This window comes from Nelumbo lutea, chromosome 8 (genome assembly GCF_056320005.1).
Source record: "Nelumbo lutea isolate HS-2025 chromosome 8, American lotus-T2T, whole genome shotgun sequence".
In the NCBI taxonomy this organism is placed as follows: domain Eukaryota; kingdom Viridiplantae; phylum Streptophyta; class Magnoliopsida; order Proteales; family Nelumbonaceae; genus Nelumbo; species Nelumbo lutea.
Window position 1 is genome coordinate 2,525,830 of NC_142691.1, and position 20,313 is coordinate 2,546,142.

A 20,313-nucleotide genomic window follows, 5' to 3' on the forward strand; every position below is an offset into this window, starting at 1 on the left:
TTCAGAAAATATACTGTTTTTGTCATAGGAAATGAAGAAAAGAAAAGGTGGAAGGATGTGTTTATTGGATCAGGTTTTCCAGTCTTTGAGGATTCAAGGCAGCATGCACTAAAACGTGTGTTGATTGAATATTTTCAGAATGAAAAATTTTAATAAACCCACAAAATGAATATTTTAATTTAATAATGTTATTCCACTGTTTTATTTTCAGAATATTAAGAATATAAAAGCATTTCACAGTGCCATGCACAATTTACATATTAGCTTGGCAATTAAGCAAGGCAACCCTCTCTTATAGCTGTGCCTTGAATTCTTTGTCATGATCAGTTTCATGAATCCGGTCTGAATTAAGTTGAGAAAAACCTGAAGGCAAATTGTCATAGTGTTTTGTGGTGGAAGCGTCCCGCCACTAACCACCATTAAGGGTGCATGGGCTACGGACCCAATCAATATTCAGCTTACAGGTCCGAACCAAATACGAAAAGTTATGTATTTTGGGGTTCAGGGTTTTGTGAGTGAGGTTGTGAGTGGATTTCTGCTCCTCCTTTGCCCATGGATGTAGGATATAAGTTGAACCATGTAAATCTGTGCCTTTCTCTGTTTACTTCTCTTTATCTCTATTTTTCTTTCATTTTTGGGTGCCATACAAATCTGTATTTCTGGGTTTTCCCTAACACCTTCCATGAGCACCTTGTTACCTAGGCATCCCATTGACAACTATGCTTTTATCATTGCATAGAGGTTTGTAGATTTGTTAAAACATAACAAATTACATATTTTAACTGTTAAACAAGAAGCTTTGATTTAGTATCCAGCACTTTATTGGGTATGCATTTTGTCCAACACCTGTACACTAGACATGAATACCAAGTTTATTAATTATGCACTTTTTTGATAATCGAATGATAATTTCATTAATCAAAGAGAATAAACTTTTACAAGCATCCCTTGGAGAGGCGTGAGGTGCAGCCTCTCCTAAACATTACAGGAATTCGAAAAGAAACATTATCACGAGAACTAATGCACTGGCCGACCTACCCACCCATTGGACTCTAATTGTCATTTATCTTATTAACCATTTAACTTTTTTTATAAGACCCCTGTAACTCCAAATGACTGAATCTGGGTTCAATAACCAGCCCACAATCACCTTAGAGTCCCCTTCAATTAGTAACTTCTCCACCCTAATCTGGATGGAAATCTGAATCCCTTGTACTGCAGCCAATAACTAAGCCCTTGTAGAATTACCTATTCCCCCCAGGCATAAAACCGAGGATATGATATTGCTCTCCTCATTTCTAAAGACCCCTCCTATGCCTGACAGTCCTGGATTGCCTTGACTGCTCCCATCAAAATTCAGTTTAGTAAACCCTTTCGGAGGTGTCAAAACTGCTACAGGTCTGATTTTCTTAAAAGAAGTATTAGCCTCTACAGCCTAGCTCCTCCAAATGTCATCAAAGGAAAAGGAATTGAAAGAGTCTAGAGTTTTCAGCCATAGCGCTATTTAAGGTACACTCTTTCACTGCTGAAAGGGTTCTCTCCTTGCCTGGGAAGATTCTAGCATTCCTTCCCTCCCAAATAGTCCACAAGGTGGCTGCACTGAAGAAATCATCTTCTTACTTCAGAAGCCACATATTGGAACAGGGTAAAAACTTTAGACCTTTTCCAGGAGGTGATCAAGGGCACGTAGTGTATCTATCTCCTGTATATTGGGAAGAGAACTATCAAAGGTTTATTTGGGGTCCCTTCATCACCAATTCTTCATGTCAGTAAATTTGCCACCGAGTTTGGGATGAACAGTTCAACAAAATCCAGCAATCCCTTAGATAACATATTCTCATTTTTATCTAGTTATGTGTTCCATGACCTGTATACCACGAAAATGATTGACAATGGTTGTAAGCTTGAAGGTCGTCACTTTCCAAATACAATTTCTCAACACAATCTGTTAAGTTATTCCTCTTGCATTGTCAATTGAATCATGTGACTGATCACACAATAAAGAAAATGACTTTTCCCAAGTTGTTCAAGTCTATCCATATGTTGAAAGTCCACTGTGAAGTTTGACAAACATTCAAGGATTGTAAAAACATCACTGCCAACCATTCTTTATTCTTCTTGTGGCAATAACAGTAAAACTTATTTTAAAACTAACCAAGAATAAAAAAATGACAAAAAGAGAAGAAGTTTCTATAAAATTGCAACAAAGAAGTATTACCCTTAATCTCTTTTCTAAATGCAAACGCCATGTGAGATCTTCCAATTGCTTCTCAAGCTTACTCTTTGCTAATCGCAATGCACCAGCTTCATTAGCCTCCTATAAAACAAAAAAAAAAAAAAATCATCAAATCACACAATTAAAAACATTAATACATATAAGCAAGCAAAGAGAAATCAAGAGCAGGTTTGCTAGCCTGGTCAACTAATGAGTATTCCTAAATGACTCAGATAGTTTCCACATGGCAACATGTTCATAATCATATGGAGAGCAATTATCGATTCAATGAAAGACCAAAACATGGTCAGGATCCCACCACATGGCCAAAATAGGTGGGGTTGAGTAGAAAAGCTCCCTACATCCATATGCAAACAAATGAACTATAAAGTATATGAATTGCATGTGTATAGACGACTAAAGTCCCCTCTAACCAGTTTAAGCCTCCGGAGCTCTTTTCTTGCTAGTTTCCTTCTCCAAAGACATTGAATGGCCACAATAGACCTTTGATAACATTGGAATGAAGAGCGTGCCTTCTGCATCCTCCAGTGGGCCTATGTGATCATAAGATCAGTAATGAAGAAACATCAATGCTACAAAAAGTAGAGCTTCATAATCGTATCCAGTCATATGTGATAAGTAGACTAGCAGTAGCATAAAAGCAATGAAATATACTAATGCCATTAAATTTATGTGCATGTAACCGGTGAAAATTTCCATGTCAAGCAACATATACCATGTCAGTTTCCACTAGTCATATTCATAGAAAATCCAATCACAGGGATGAAGAAACAACCAATAATAAATTTCAAATACTTAAAATGCAACTTTGAAACTTTAGCATTGTTTACAAAATCTTTCAAAGAATGAGAATGCATAATAGTCAAATAACTACTAGTATTAATATCAATATTAACAATTCTGAACCATTCTATTGCATTTAAGAACTGCTACAAAAAAACAATAGAATACAAATAACAAAATATCAATCAGTAATACAAGGCTCAAATGGTTTGTAATTTAAAACCAAAACCCCCGAGATTAGGATCAGTAAACAGTACTAGAGTTCTTTTCGTTTCTCTATTTTAAAACTAATATCAAAACAGTGTATTTTGAAGGTAGGAAACAATACGGAAGATGTTAATGTCCATGATAGACAAAAGAACAGTAGAAGAGAGCAATTTGAAGGGCATCATACAATCTGAAATCAGAGAAACGATTTAGAAACTATGAAAAGGATTGAAGGATTCACTTTTCACAATCATTACAATGGCATTGCTCCAATTTGCATGACCAAAATGCCTAAGAAAACAATCAAGCTCAGTTCTAGTCCTTAGAATTTAAAGGTACAAGACAAGTCCTGGCTTAATGATATAGGACCAGCTCAGTTCTAGTCCTTGGAGAATGTTGAATAGTCTTCTTGATCAAAGTTTTATGGCTGTTGATGGCTGTAATGGCTTCTTGAAGGAACAGCTAGCATAAGATGGGAATCACTCACAGGGTGCCTAGAATCACTCTAGGGCATGGGAATCACCATGGTTTTCAAAATCAGGCCGGACCGGAGGGTTGGACCGGAAAAACCGAGAACCAGTCAGGTGACCGGTTCCGTCTTTTGCCAAAATCGGATTTTGGCCAAAAAATGTTGATTTGGTCAGCAAACCACTGACCTGGGCAGTTGAACCGTTTGAACCGTTCAACGGTTTTGATCATTTTTTACTTTTATTGTCAGAAGGGGCCAACCGTTCGACCCAGGAACTGGACCCTTGACCAGTTCGTTCTCCGGGTCGGTTTTAAAAACCTTGGGAATCACTCACCATAGCTAGCATAAGTTGAAGAAAACTCAATAAACTTCATTGCCTTTGTGTAAAACATCCGTACTTATTTATAGACTCTAAACTCATAATAACCCTAGGAGTCAAACAGTTAGACTCAATAATCCTAGTAGAACTCAAAATAAGTTGTCATATCCTACTTCAATTCAAAGAAGACTAAATGGCTCTAATCATACTTATGCAATGACTCTGGAATTTTAAACATAAACAAACTGGAACTAGACAAACTAAACCCAATCATTGGACCCCCACAGAAAGTTGCAAAATGACAAAAATACCCCTACTGTCCAAAAATACAGAAATACATTAAATTTCATAAAATTCCAATTTTGCCTCTTCAGCTCCTGCATCACTTAATCTATCATTTCCTTTTTCTTCCATGTATTTGCTTGAAGAATGTAGCTCGAAAAAGGATATCCATGGGCCTACGAGCCACTTTAACCTACAAATCGAAAAATTCATTACTCTAGAATATTAAAGAAACCATCCATCAATTACCTTGAGACCTTTATAGATCATTTACGAATGTTAACAATAGTTAACATCAAGAAATTTTCTGTAGTGTTGGAGCATCAAGAAATATCATGTATAACATTACGTGTATTTTTGCTATAATGGGAGAGTATACGACCAGGGGTACACAGGTCTTTTTAATTGTGTATAACATATATAGTGGAAAGTGGCTGCATACAGTAAATCTCTCTCTTCTATCTTTCACTTCTCTCCTCTCTCCAATTACCTTATAGTTTTCACACTAATTTTTTATTTTCTAAGTTAGTCGTTTGGTAACCCAAACATGGAGCCAAAAACAAAACAATCATTAAATATGTAAGAAAAAAGGTGAAAAGATTACAATAGCAGCCACAGACAAGGGTACCTGGATAACTACTGCAGCTTTATGCTCCTTTCTATGCAGAAGTTTCCGTCTACTTGACAAACCTCGTATGGTCGATTGTATAGTTACAGCAGCTGAATAAAGTATCAAATATGCACGGTGGAATAGCCATCTGCGTGTATAATTTTGAATCACAATAGCAGCTGCAGCTTCTCGTCTTGCAGCACACATATTTCGAGCAAGGCAACCTGCGAAAGGGAATATGATGAAAAAAATGTTCCCAAACTTAAAAAGTTTTGGTAATGCATCAGTAAAAAAAAAAAAATTGCTAGTACACCAATCAAAATCGCCCCTAACCAATATAGAATAAGATTCCATCCAAACAACAAGCAACATAACATTACCATTTATATAGCGAAAAGAAGGATTTCAATACTAAACTTTGAAGTGAAAAGGATGAAAGAACTGTTCTCAAACTTAAATGCATAAGTAAAAATAAAAAACATGCTAGTACAGCAATCTAAATCACCCCTAAGCAATATAGAACAAGAATCCATCTAAACAACAAGCAACACAACATCACCGTCTATATAGCAAAAAAACGAATTTGCAATACTTAACTCATATCAGGTTTAGAAAATGGAAGTCCATGACATAGACACACTACATACTACAAATAGTGAATAAATCTCCAATTCTATGTTAACTGAGTTTGAAGGTGTTGAGAAACATTACAGGCAGTCTAGTAATAGCAGCATGGATTTTAGGGCTAATGAAACAAAAAACCAACATAAAGAACAAGATATTCACCAACTTTAGCACCATTAGAAATAAACTATATGGCAGTGCTTATAGACTAAGGCTTTACTGACACCGAACATCAGAATATGATTAAGTAACAGCTTCCAAAAGCTCAATTGAATTGAAGTGTAAGGAAAAGAAAAATGACAGATGAAACCTCTGCAGTATGCTTGCATGACAATTGCAGATTTGCGGAGAAAGGTAAAGTCCCGGCGTGCAATAAATGTCCGTAATCGACCCTGAATAAGTTTCGCTGCATTATCCAAAACCTCAGATCTTCGAGAATCTAAAACAGCAATCTGACCAGCCCTAAGGAATACTTTGCTTCTGCCTAACTGCAAAAAATAAAAGATCACCACAAAGGACATAAGATAATGCAACTGATAAACTTCAGTCCCTATACAAAAACAAACCAATAAGTAGTCAAATCATTCATCTGGAATTTGTAAAGTAATGAGTTGAACTTCCTAGACAGTTCTGGAGAACACATACTTGGAAATTTTCGAGTATTAACTTCTGGAGAATTCTCTCTGTCAAATTCTTTTCATCATAACTGCAGAGTCAAATTTTGAAAGGTATTAAAATAGACTTCATAAATAAGAAATGGCAAGTTAGAACTTCCTAGACAGACCAACAAACCAAATAAAAAGTTAAACCTGCAAGCAGACCAGTAAACTTCTCTTCCAATGCACATGGAAAAATAGAAATACACAGCACTGAACAACAATCCCATGCTAAAATCACTTTAAGTGTTGTTACTTTTCAAGAAAAAATATTAGTTAAATTAAACTCCAAGAGTGGACTGCTGCATTTGACAGATTGCTAATACAGAAGGTTATATTTCTTGGGTGTTATCTTGGTTTTTGCTTGTATTTATGTTCTTTTTCTTTTGGTGTACAAATACAAGCAAAAACCAAGATAACAACCAATAAATATAACCTTCTGTAATAGCAATCTGTCAAATGCAACAGTCCACTCATTCAGTTTAATTTCACTAATACTTTTTCTTAAAAAGTAACAACACTTCAAATCTACATACTTTACTCACCACCACCTGATAATTCCTTTCACCATATAGAGATTCAATGTTTTAAGAGGTATGTAAGGCATACACACCCCACTCCAGGCAAGGCACCCTCAAAACATTCCTCGTATAGGAAAAAAAAAGAAAAGAGAAGAAAATAAAAGAAAAGGATAGGGGAGGAATCCTCAATTCAACTAGTCCTCACTCTGCACATTACAAAGAGTACACCAATTTAGGGCCAAGCACATAAAAGGTTTCTTCTTTTGCAGATAATCCAAAGTATTTATCTTACCACGGTAAACTTCCCAACAAAAAAACAGCTATTTTAGGGGGAATGGTCCAAGACCAAAGTCCTTTTGCAGATAATCCAAATTCTTCTGTAAGGTTTAAGTGGGTCAAAACAAACAGAATCAAGTACAAGTAAAAGATCAGCAACACAAGCAGATTCCTCTTCCCTCAACCCTCTACAAAAGCCAAAATCCCAATTTAAGGACAAAGGGGGGACTAGGGAGGAAAGGAACCTGGAGATGGGCTCCATTTTAAAGAGGGAGATAGAATAAAGGGAGGGTGCCAAAGATTGCCTTCCATGGTGTTGTAAGAGTAGCCATACCTTACAAACATCTTCCCAAAAAAAGAACAAAATTACTAGAGCAAACACCATACCTTACAAACCTGAGGAACCTTGGGAGGATGCCAAAGATTGCCTTCCAAGGTGTTGTAAGAGTAGCCCGTCGAGATAACCCCTCATGCAACCACTTTCAGAACAATCTCTCTTTTTAAAGGCCATCTCCATAACTATTTGCCTAGTAGAAATCCATTCTTATGATCTAGGTTTCCCAATCCTAAACCCTCTTCTTCCTTGCTTCGACTAACCACCTCCCACATAACTTCTTGCTTCCCTAGAGGGAATCCTAAAGACAAACAAAAAATAAATTAGCAGATTGGCAAGTGTTGCCTTGATTAAAGTTACTTTAACCCCAAAGATAATTCTTTTTCCAAGTTGCCAACCCGTTCTCAAACTTTTCCACAACTGGATTCCAAAAGTGACTCTCCTTTGGATTAGCACCTAGGGGAAGACCTAAATAGGTCAAGGGTCACTCAAAGATAGGGCATTCTAAGCACTCAGCAACAGATTCCATCTTCCTGCCTTCCAAATTTAACCCCACCAAACAACTCTTCCCAAAATTGATCTTCAAGTCACCCCCCTCACAAAAAAAATTATTATATAATCTGCAAACTGAAGATGAGTTACTGTGACTCGATTTCATCCAATTCTCCACCCCTTTATTAACCCAACCCTATCTGCTTCTAATAAAAGTTGATCAAGCACATCAGCAACCGGTGTGAACAAGAAAGAGGAGAGCGGGTCACCCTGTATTAGACCCGTACATGCTGGGAAGAAGTCATACCACCTGTCCCCAAACCCACATTTTTGTAATACCTCTACCAAGAAACTCCAATCCAGTCAATCATAGACTTCTCATGATCCAACTTGTAGACAAAGCCTTGATTCCCCGATCTCCTCATCTCCTCTACACATCCGTTTGCTATTAGAATCTAATCAATTATTTATCTACCTTGTACAAAAGCGCCTTGAGCTTGATAGATAAGGGAGGGGAGGACCTTTTTAATCCTCAAAGACAAGACCTTATCCTAAATCTTATAGATGCTAGTCACCAAGCTGATAGGTCTAAATTATTTAGGGTGTTTAGCCTCTTTCCAATTCAATTATGATCTACAGTTTTAGTGAAATCTGCTGTGAAAATTACAAATAAAAGATCTATCGTACAGTTCTTTGCATTACGCACATACAGAACACTTTAACCTGTAAATAACAATGTTAGGACCAACACTGCATCCTCTCAAAGTTGCTTCATTTTCCGGGGTTTTCTCAACCTTTTAGGAATGAAAATAAGAACGGAGCAAATAAAAAACTTAACCACCAATTTAACCTCAACTTTCCTCTCCATTAAGGTTTCCCATCAACAAGTTTATGGAATGTCATCTTACTATAGATCCTCTATTCTTACTTCTACAATCTTTACAACCAAATGCAGCATTGGTTCCACACCACAACCATTAAGAGGTTTGTGATTTAGAACTAAAAATATGTAAAATCTAACAGCTAATCAACACTTGTAAAGAAAAGTAATTAACTTAGAATGCCACTTGCCAAAGAATTATATGGAAAGGACAAGGGATATACAAACTGATAAAACCAACCAAGCCAACTAAGCAGATTGTTCACAAGAAAACATGAAGGCAGAAGTACATATGGTGCTATTAAAAAATATACCATCCATCCATAAGTTCTGGAGCTAAAATTCCAAAGCGATCCACAAACTCTGAATAAGTTCTCCGCGTAGGATATCCTGCAAGACTTATACGAACAGCCTCCAGAACACCCTGTAATAAAAAATAAAAAAAAAAACTACTATTAAATATAAAATGTATTCAAAAATGGAATCAGTGAGCACTAGTCAGAAATGGAAAAATAAAAATACAAGATACTGGAAATAATATATCACTTCAGTAGAACCAACATAAAAGGAAGGGGTGTAGAGAGAAGGGAGACGGTGGGATCTGGAGAGTACACTGTGGGCTTAGGCAAGAAGGACACACAAACATCTTCAAGTCGTTGTCCATCACAGGTGTACGAAAAATAATAAATAACTAATTAGTTTGGGATCTAACATTTGCAGAGAACTTCACAATGTTCTCCCAAAATCAAATTTCTAAATGGCATGATCTCTAACACTTTTTTACGGATAAATGGTATGAACTCCAACATTTGTAGCTAAGTTCACATAGTTGTCCCAAAATCAAATTTCTAATTGGGTTTGTTTTGTCCATGAACACAAACATCAAATACTCTTGACTTCAAGAGTTTGAATTAGATTTCAGATGACTCGTGACTGTTAATGGGTGGATCATATTATGGTGGGTTTCAACCAGACTAAGGATGGGCTGGGCCAAGATTTGCCAGTTTTCTAACACAAGGTTTTCCCAATAGAGGCCTCTGGTGGTGTACTGCTTTGACCTTCTATGTTTGCCCCCACCATCCACTGATAAAGTGCTAATTCCTTTCATCCAATGCCTAATTAAGCCCCTCCCAGAAGAGGTCCTGGGAGGTAAAAGCAATGGCCCTATTGGGCTTGAAAGGCTTGATGTCCATAATGGATTCCTCCTTCATTAAGTGTTTCATCATTCTAGCACCTTCTCTAAGTTTGGATATGGCCTTGATACCAATACCACTGTAGCAGCCTCCCATAATGGTTCACAAGAACATTCACCAAATATAATATTCTCATTTGTGATGTATATAAAAAGGCCTTTCTTTTCCCTTCTCCAATGATCCACTATTGGTGTCTGCCGCTGTCTAACCCTGACCTTGCTCCTCATCAAGTCATCAACTAATGAACTCTTCTAATGCAGGTTGATTACCCATCTTGTTTTTTATTAAGAAAAAAAAACAAGGTGACAAGATATCACCCACACAATTTCAAAACCCAAGACCCACAGGTAAGTCAATAAATAAGTGATCCAACTCACCATGACAAAAACACACATCATACAAGGTTGACCTTGCGTCTGCAGAACCCTTCTAACCAGACTGTATTTAGTTAAAATTTTTCCTAAAGCAGCGGACTACAGCAGAAAGCTCACCTTTGAAGGAAAATAAGATAAGTCCCAATAAAAGTGTTTTTGAGGAAGAACAAGAATAAAGGGGATGATAAGAAAAGAAGACTGAATGAAATGGATAGACTAAAAGTTGGACGTTAAGGGGAACAAGGAATTTAGTGAAAGAAGGGGAAGAGTGAGAGGGTGTAAGTAGAAGGATCCTAAAGGAGGGGTAAGTTTATTGTTGGAATGGGTTTGAAAATAGAAAGCTGTAATGTCAGAAGGTTGGGAATCCAACTAAGGGAGCCACTATTAAGGATATGCTAAGGAAGAGAAGATCGGATATAGTGTTGATCCGAGATTCCAAATTGACTGATTTTAATAGGATGGGCTTGAGGTATTTGGAAAGTCAAAGAAACCAGTTGGGCTTTTACTCAATCTTGGGGATCTTCTGGGGGATTGATTATTTTGTGGAAGGATGAATTTGTTGTAGCAATTGAAGAACTAGTGGGGATATTTACTGTGTCCATCAAATTTTGACAAGTGAGAGATGGTTTTGAATGGATATAGACAAATGTCTATGGCCCAAATGGATACAGAAAAAGAAATGAATTGAGGGTAGAACTGAGTGCCATCAGAGGGCTTTGGGATAGGCCTTGGTGCTTGGGTGGTGACTTTAATGCAATTAGGTTCACTCAAGAAAGCAATAATCTAAGACAATCTAGTAATATAAGCATGAGGAAGTTCAATCAGTTTATCAATGACCTCGAGCTTAAAGAACTGCCTATGTCACATTTTAAGTACACTTGGTTTAATCTCCAAACCAACCCAATTTGTTACAAACTGGACAGATTTTTTTCACGTTGGATTAAGAGAAATATCAGGGAGGATCGGTTTCAAGAGCACTGCCTAGGGTCACTTTAGATCATTGCACTATCTTAATTGCTAAGGAGGAGCTTAGGGGTAGTGGTCCTGCACCCTTCAGATTTGAGAATATGTGGTTCAGCCATAGAGGATTCGTGGAAAAAGTGAAGGAGTGGTGGAAAGGAAGAAATCCAAGGGTCCAGTGGAAACGCATGATGTTCCATAGGAAATTAAAGGAGCTGAAAGCCAAAATTAAAGAATGGAAAATTCTATAGTTTGGGAAACTTGAAGATAGGAAGCAACAGATTATCAATCAAATTGAGCAATCAGATTCGAAAGAAAATTCTGGCTCTTTTGAAGAGAGGGATAAGGAAAGGAGATGATCTCTAAGGAAGCAATTGGAGGATGTCTTGTTAAAAGAAGAAATTAGCTGGAGACGGAAGCCAAGACAAAAATCGATAAAAGAAGAAGATAGGAATACGAAATATTTTCATGCAAAGGAAAATTTCCATTTCAAAGCTAGAGCTGAATGGTGAGTTCAACAAGGTGAGATAGTGAGGGTGTCAGTGGAAAATATCAAATCTATCATTGGGAGACCCCTAAGTAGTAGCCTAGTAGGATGTGGATTAATGGATTAGAGTGGCCAAGTATACCAAAGGAAAAGAAAAGGTGGCTGGAGAGGAGCTTTGATTTAGATGAGATCAAGGAACCTATTTTCTCTATGGATTGATCTAAAGCTCCTAACCCAGACGGTTTCACAATGGCATTTTACCAAGATTGTTGGGAGATCTTAAAACATGATATCCAAGAAGTCTTTAATAAAATTTTAAGAAGGGTGGGCATTAATCCTGCACTTAATTCCACTATCATAGCTTTGATCCCAAAGGAGGATGCTGTTCACCCTAAGGATTTCAGACCAATCAGCCTGCTTAACAGTTTATGCAATATCATAGCAAAGGTGCTTTCCCATGGGATAAGGCAAGTCCTCCCAGATATTATTTCCCCAGACCAAGGGGAATTTCTAAAGGAAAGGCAAATCATCGATCAGTTACTTATTGCTAATGAGAGTATGGAAGCAATCAAAAAGGATGGGAGGAGAGGTTTAGTGTGTAGGCTTGATTTGGAGAAGGCTTATGCTATGGTGGATTGGATTTTCTTTTGGAGGTAATGGGAAGGGTTGGCTTTGGAGACAAATTATGTAGGTGGATCAAGGGGCATGTTAGGTTTCGTCACTACTATATTTTGGTAAATGGAACTATTGTGGATCATTTTCCTGCCCTTAGAGGAATTAGGCAAGGGAACCCTCTCTCACCTTTCCTTTTTACCCTACTTGCAGATGTCCTTGGAAATCTTTGAGCAGTTTTCAGGGCATTCCCTTTGATTACCTACTTAGGAAATGGAAGGAGTAGTGTTTTAAAAGCACAAGGGCCAATTTGCGCCTGAGGCGCAAGGCACAAGGCAAGGATCACGCCTTTTTAAGCACGGCACGAAATTACAAAAATAAAAGCTAAAAAGTAAAAAAAAAATCATAAAAAATGCCAAATTTTTATAAAAAATACAAAAAAAAATCAATATATATTAAACATGGTGTTAAATAAAAATATAAAGATAAATTTTAAAATAAATGTTTTAAAAAACCTATTATCTAAAATTAAAATACATAAACATAACATGTAAAGCATATTCAACTGAAAATTTAAAAATAAAAGCAAACAAATAAAGCATTTTCAAGCATGTAAAACCCATAATCTCTTTTTTTCCTTAATTGCCTTGCATCAAGTAGCTAATGTGATGTAAAACATATTGCATTCTTGATTTCATGAGTAGCCTAGGACCTGGGTGAGGCACATAACCCAAAATGTGCCTCGCCTGTGCACCTAGGTGCGCCTTTTAAATCACTGGGAAGGAGGTAGCAAACTCATCTTTATTTAAGTCTGTTATCAAAACAATTTGCTTCCCTCCTACTTCCGGATTTATTAAGCTGAACTTTGATGGAAGTAGTGAAGGAAACCCAGGCCCACGAGGCAATGGGTGTGTTTTTCAGAATGAGGAAAGAGTTATAGCTCTCTATTCTAGCCCAATTGGTTTGGGGCGACTCCTTGAGGGCAGAGATGATGACTGTGATGGAGGGAGTTCAAATAGCAAAATAGCTGAACAACAGAAAATTGATCATCATAAGGGATTCAAAACTGGTAGTTAGTTGGCTGCAAAAGGAGGAATTGGGTTGATGGAATTGCATTGAAGAAAAAAAGGAAATTCAAATTGGTAACCTAAGGCATAGAAGTTAAACTTCAGTGGGTAAAAAGATGTGCTAATTCTTTTGCCGATGCCTTTGAAAAGCAAGAGGTGGGAAGGGATCATCTTTTTTGGCCTGCGATATAACTTGTAATATCTTTTCTCCTTGGAAACAGTTAAGAGAGTCTAAAAGGTGCGCCTCAGGGGCACAGGCGAGGCACATTTCAGGGTATGCGCCTCGCCTAGGTCCTAGCACAGCCCTTTCAAAAGGTGCACGCCTAATGCACCTTGCGCCTCAGCCCAGGCATGCGCCTGATGCTCCGAGAACCCCCAATTTGGTAATGTTGTTCATTAATTCATCCTTTGTTTTTTTTTTTTTTTTCGGTACACTGAAGGATGGCAGAAGTAAGGTGACCAAAGGTAGGAGGAGATGCCATCCAACCCAGGTTATAGTGTCAAGAAAGACCCACATTACCAACATGGCCAAGATGGCATCAATTGCTACAAACAGAACAACTAGCACCTAAAGATGAGATCAAATCTGCACTCTACAAATGCCCCACATGCACATCTCAGCATGCATTGGGAACATCTCCCAAAAGTTGTCAGTGAGAGATGTTCCCAATACACGATTGGGATATGCTGTGAGGCGCCCTCTGTGGGGCACAGATGTGAATTCCAAAAAGAGATTGTTCACTATACAACACTCAGAAAAAGGTAAAAGAAAATCTTCTTAACAAAATAAATTATACGGGCAAGTTGACTTGCAACTTATAAAAATTCTCCACAACAAGAAGCTTGCAATAACCTGAGCCTGAACACACCAGATAAGCATCTAAATTGTCAAGAAGATATGATGATGATGATGATGCCAATAGTAATGATAAATCCAATAAAACTTACCCCACACCGTAATTGATGTAAGACACTTTGATTCTCAAATATTTGGGGCCGATTCAGAGAGTTGGGCTTCACACAGCGAATATAATGAGGTTCCGTAGAATTTAGGGTTTCCATAAGCGCTTGCAGTTGTTGCTATAAACAGTGGAAAACATGCTTACCACACATCAGAAAAACAAACAGAGACACAAACATATGGGAAACGAAAGTATTCATGCTTTTCATAGTTTTAATAACAAAGAATATTAAACTTCAAGTTGATTGGTTTAGCAAACACAATTTTTTTATGGATGCAATTATGCAAACAAACATTTTTCCATCCCAAGCATCAATAGGAATACCATTGAGCCACATTTAACAACAAAAATGAAACCAAGCCATAAACTATTCGACATAAGTTCAGAGATATGCATTGGAAACAGAAACAACCTCAAAAATACAGATAATTTCTAATAACAAATCATAGTTTTCAAGACGCCAAGGTGAGGCTAGGCGACAGTGAGCGCCTTGTCGCCTAGGCAGTTGCCTTGGTCATGGATTTTTTTAAGTAAAAACATGTATCCTAGGGAGTTCCCTAGGTTCCATAATCATATTTCCTTAATAAGTATCCATAATTTGCATAAGAAGAGTATAAACTTCATGTTAAAGTATAGAAAATCAACATATTCATGAGAAGAAAAAGAAGAAAGAAAAAGAAAATTCAAAAAATATAGGGGCAGAACCCATATTTCTGTTATAGGAAAAGAAGAAAAGAAAAGGTGGAAGAAGAACAAGAAGAAGAAGAAGAAATTGGTATATAAACATACAAAATTAGTAAAGAAAAAGAAGAAAATGTGTTGATTTGACAACATTTTATGTTCTTCCTTACATAATGGTTCAGGTATTGAAGCCTTTGAAGGTTCAATACAGCATTTAGCAATGTTTGTGTTGATTAAACCCTAACAAATAAGAAGATAATAAAAAGAAATTAGTACATAAACACACAATGAATAATTTAGTTTAAAAATGTCTATTTTATAATTATAACCTAAAAAAATTAAGAATATAAAAGTTTTTTATAACACGCTATAGAAAACTGCTTGGCGATTAGGCAAGGCAAGACTCCAAGGGTGCCTTGTCGCTTAGGCATCACCTTGACAACTATGTAACAAATACTCTACAGCAATTAGTTTATCCAGCAGAATAAGATTTAGGTGGTTATATTTCTCAAATTAAAATAATTACTGCATCATCAGCACACCATGAAGATGAAAAGGAGAGAATGCGCAAGAGTATAAAAGTTGTACTTTCTAGATCCAACACTCAATACCAAAAGCTCAGAAAGTATAGAGCTTCTGTTGTCCAAAAAAAGCCCTTCACATACACTGTTTAGCTACACTATTGGCAAAGGAATTTAACTCCCTAGGGTTCAGTTGGTCACACAATATTTGAATACTTATTCCTCAGCCAAAAGAGATGGAATCAATGTGTAATCATTTCTCTGACCCAAATAGTTGGCTTCGGATTTAGAAAGGCAATAGATCTAACGTATTCCATGAAATATTTTCAGTTTGACATATTATCGAATTACAATAGGAAGACAAACACACTTATCTTCCAAGAACAACAAAGAACCTCAAGAAAAGAAAAAAAAAAGAAAGAAAACACACTATAGTTACAGCTTAGCCCAAAAAAGTGAATCCCTTTCTGCCCCTTGTTTAGCTAAACCGTTAGCTAGGAAATTAGCCGATCTTTTACCCAAAAAATTTTAACTTCCATCTCCCGCACCAGCCACTTGAATTTCCTCCTCTCATTATTGTACTTCCATAAGCCATTGTGATCTTTAATCAGCCACCCTATCACCACCTCTGAATCCCCTTCAATTAAGAGTTTCCTGATGTTCAACTCCTTAGCTTTCTGTACTCCTTCCATAACTGCAAAGATCTCAGCTCTAAGGGAGCCACCCACTCCAATTGGGCCTGAGAACATAGCAGAAATGACCCCATTTTCATCCCTAAAAACACCCCCAATCCCCTATTGTCCCGGATTTCCCCTGCTACACCCATCAAAGTTTAGTTTCACAAATCCACTAAGTGGAAGGGGTCCAAGCCACACTCATTACTGACTTAATCTGTGTGCAATTTGCGATTTCACCCCACTTCCTCAACATGTCATCCATAGTGTAATCTGTGAAGAGCTCCAAAGATTCCAGCCACTGTACCGCCCTAATATGAATGATAGCCCTCAGATCTGCTGCTCCACTCTGAGCTTCTGAGAATATCCTGGAGTTTCTTTCTTCCCAAAGTGTCCAACATAGTGCAGCCCTTAGTCCTCTCCACATTGTCCTTCCCCTTTTTATCCGCCACCTGAAAAGAGAAGGGGAAAAAAGGCCTTTCAAGTCTGATGGGGTATTCCAACTACATCCAAATAGGGACAAAGCCCATTCCCAAATTGACCTCGCAAAATGGCAAGACACCAGTAGGTGAAAACCAGTCTTCCCATCCGCTTTACAAAGAACACACCACTGAGGTGACAAACAAGTATTGGGTCTCTTCTTTTGGAGTAGATCACCAAGGTTGATTCTTTCCAAATAGGCTTCCCAACAAAAACTACCAACCCTACGAGGTATTGCTCTGCACCAAACCTCATCAACAGGAAAAGGAGGGAAGGTAGGACTGGTGGACTGACTTAAGACTTTGAAGAAAGAAGCACAAGAAAAAATGTCGTTGGGAGAACGTGTCCAAACTCTAGAATCCGCCCTAATGGGGTCTAAGAAGACGTTATCAAGAATTGCAATAAGGCTCAAAATATTGTCAAAGTCTGAGTCCCTCAAATCCCTTCTTAGACCCAAGTTCCACCCAATCCCAGGAGTGGAAGAGGACGGGGTGGTAAAAGACGAGATTGGCTCATTTTTCAGATCAGAAAGAGCAAACAAATAAGGAAATTGATCCTTTAGAGGGGCACTCCCCACTCAGGTTTGTTCCCAGAATTTTATGAAGTTACCGGAATTCAAATCATACCTGATATTAGGGGAGAAAACTGGTAGCAGGTCATGAATGGCTTTCCAAGGAAAATTGCTTGTGGTCCTAGCTCTGATTCCAGCATCCCATCCATTATGCTCCAGCCTATGAATACTTGCCACTATTCTAGCCCATAGCTTCTCCTTCTCCAAGGGGAATCTCCACAACCACTTTCCCAACAGAGTCATATTCCTTCTCCTAATATTCCCAAGCCCCAAACCACCACAAGTCCTACTCCTACAAACTATCTCCCAGCTAACTCTATGATCCCTCTTTTCCTCTCCCGGTTCCCATAGGAAATCTCTCATTAACTTCTCCAATCTATTAGCAACCTTCACTAGGATTTTAAACACCGACAGGAAAAAAATAGGAAAATTAGCAAGTGTGGCCTTAATAAGAGTAATTCTCCCACTAAAAGAGAGGTAGTTCTTTTTCCAAGACATCAGTCTTTTTTCAAACCTTTCCACCACCGGGTCCAAAAAGCTCTCTCTCATAGAATTATCACCTAAAGGCAACCCTAAGTAGTTCAAAGGCCACCCTGAGACTTCACACCCCAGCACTTTAGCACTCTCCCTGATCTCTCCCTCCTCCAAATTCACCCCCACAACACAGCTTTTCCCAAGGTTAACCTTCAAGTTGGATATTTTCTCAAACAGTTGTATCACCAACTTCAAATTCCTGATAAAGCTCACATTACCGCCTTCACAAAACAAAATCGTGTCGTCAGCAAACAGCAAGTGAGTAAGGGGGGTTTCCACCCTCCCGACTCTCCAGCCTCTATTAAGCCCCCTAGAATCTCCTCTGTGAATTAGTTACCACAAAACCTCCGCAATTAGAATGAACAAGAAAGGAGAAAGAGGGTCTCCTTGTCTTATACACCTACTGGCTGGAAAGAAATCTACCATTGTCCCATTCACTAGCACTGAATAATGACAATTCTGGACACAACCCATAATCCACTTACACCACCTATCCCCGAACCCAAATTTAGCCAAAACTTTCCTCAAAAATTCCCAGTCCACCAAGTCACAAGCCTTTTCCAAATCCAACTTACAGACCACTCCCTTCTTCTTATCCCTCTTAAAGTTCTCCACACTCTCATTAGCAATTAAAATCTAATCAGTAATTTGTCTTCCATTCACAAAAGCTCCTTGGTAGTGTGCAATGATATCTGGCAAAACCTTCTTCAGCCTCAAAGACAACACTTTTGCAATGATCTTATACAAGCTATTAACCAAGCTAATTGGCCTAAAATCCTCCGGGTGGGAAGCATCTTTCTTTTTTGGAATTAAGGCTATAAATGTAGAGTTCACTCCCGAATTGACAACTCCTCTCCTGAAAAACTCCTCAAACACCCGCAAAAGATCATCTTTCAAAATATCCCAACAATCCTGATAAAAATCCATTGTGAACCCATTCGGCCTGGGCTTTTGTTCTATCCATAGAGAATACAACCTCCTTGATCTCTTCTAAACTAAAGCTTCTATCCAACCTTCTCCTGTTCTCCACCCCTACATCTGGCCAATCCAATCATTCTACCCACACCCTTCTACACACAGGCCTTCTTAGAATAGATTTGAAGTGCTCCACACAAGCCCCAGCAATCTCTTCTTGATGTACTAGCTCAACTCCATCTACTACCAGTTTGGAGATCAGGTTCTTCCTTCTCCTGCCATCTGCTAGAGAGTGGAAAAACCGAGTGTTTTTGTCCCCCTCTTGCACCCATTTACACCAAGATTTTTGTCTCCAGCTAACTTCCTCCTTGTGCAGACAGTCCTCTAACCGTCTTTTAAATCTCTCTTGAGCTCATTGTCTTCCTCTCCAAGTTCTCCCTTTTCTTCTTTAGAGTTGAGGCTTTTAATCTTATCCAACAGATCTCCCTTTCTTTTTTCTATCCTCCCAAACTCCATCAGATTCCACTCCATGATTTTTGCTTTCAAAAATTGAAGTTTCTTATGGAACTTCATCCCCTCCCATTCCCCACCAATGGATTACACTCATACCACCACTCCCTCACTTTGTTAGTAAACCCTGGGTGGAGTAACCACATATTTTCAAATCTAAAGGGGGTAGGACTTCTCATGTGCTTCAACATGGCCTATAACAATTTCGCATGTTCTTCAAATGGTTTAGTTCATTGAAACTACCAATTTTCATTGCACAATTTAATATGCCAAAAACCCCTACATATTAAATTTCAGCCCAAAACACCTCCATTTACCCTCAACCATACCAAGATTCCATTTCAAGGCTCTAGATTGACTGGATTCCAAATGCGCCTGATCTGAGCACAATTGGCCCAATCTAACCTTACCAATCACCGCAGACTACCCAAAAACCCTACCCTACGAAATTTCAATCAAAACTAACCTTATTTGCCCTTCCATCAAACCAAGATTCCGTTCTGGATCATCCCGTTGACCCAAAATCTTATGATCTTGACCGTCCTAGACCAATCGGACATTACCACAAGATCCCAGATTTCCTAAAATACCAACATGTAAAATTGCAGCCTAAAATACCCTTGTTTGCCCCTTCATCGCACCAAGATTCCATTTCAAAGCCCTAGATCAATCAAACCACTATCCTTCCAGATCAGCCCTATCCAGCCCAATTGGGCTGACCAAACCCTACCAATTATCTCAGACTGTCCAAAAACCTTACCCTGTGACATTTCACCCAAAACTACCTTCCTTTACCCCTTCATCAACAAATATTTTGTTTCAAAACTCCAAATTGTCTTAATCACTCCTATATTTCACCCAATCCACCCCTAGCAATCAACTCAGAATGTTCGAAAACCTCACCTTGTAAAATCTCAACCAAAAACACCCTTGTTTGCCCATTCATCTAAAAAGATTTTATTTCGGCTAATCCCATTAGCCCGTACACACAAAACCCTTCTCCATGACCAAAACTCATCCGGGCCCTCTAATCTTTGACCCAAAAATCCTAATCATCCATCAAAAAACCCCAGTTTGATACCT

The 20,313-nt window shown here is 38.2% G+C and overlaps 1 protein-coding gene across 6 annotated transcripts in view; it reads right to left on the reverse strand.

Moving 5' to 3' along the window:
• Positions 1–20,313, reverse strand: part of XI-I (myosin) — a 79,710-nt gene that overhangs the window by 18,914 nt on the left and 40,483 nt on the right. For all 6 annotated transcript variants that reach the window (XR_016103204.1, XR_016103203.1, XM_088957453.1 and 3 more), the window contains 7 exons: positions 14,331–14,462; positions 9,004–9,113; positions 6,176–6,236; positions 5,841–6,018; positions 4,925–5,130; positions 2,650–2,769; positions 2,219–2,317 (listed from right to left, as the gene is read on the reverse strand). Coding sequence is in view for 4 of the 6 variants with exons in the window: in XM_088957453.1 (XP_088813579.1) it covers positions 2,219–2,317; positions 2,650–2,769; positions 4,925–5,130; positions 5,841–6,018; positions 6,176–6,236; positions 9,004–9,113; positions 14,331–14,462 (906 nt within the window). In the remaining 2 variants the exon portion in view is untranslated. The remainder of the gene's footprint in view (positions 1–2,218; positions 2,318–2,649; positions 2,770–4,924; positions 5,131–5,840; positions 6,019–6,175; positions 6,237–9,003; positions 9,114–14,330; positions 14,463–20,313) is intronic.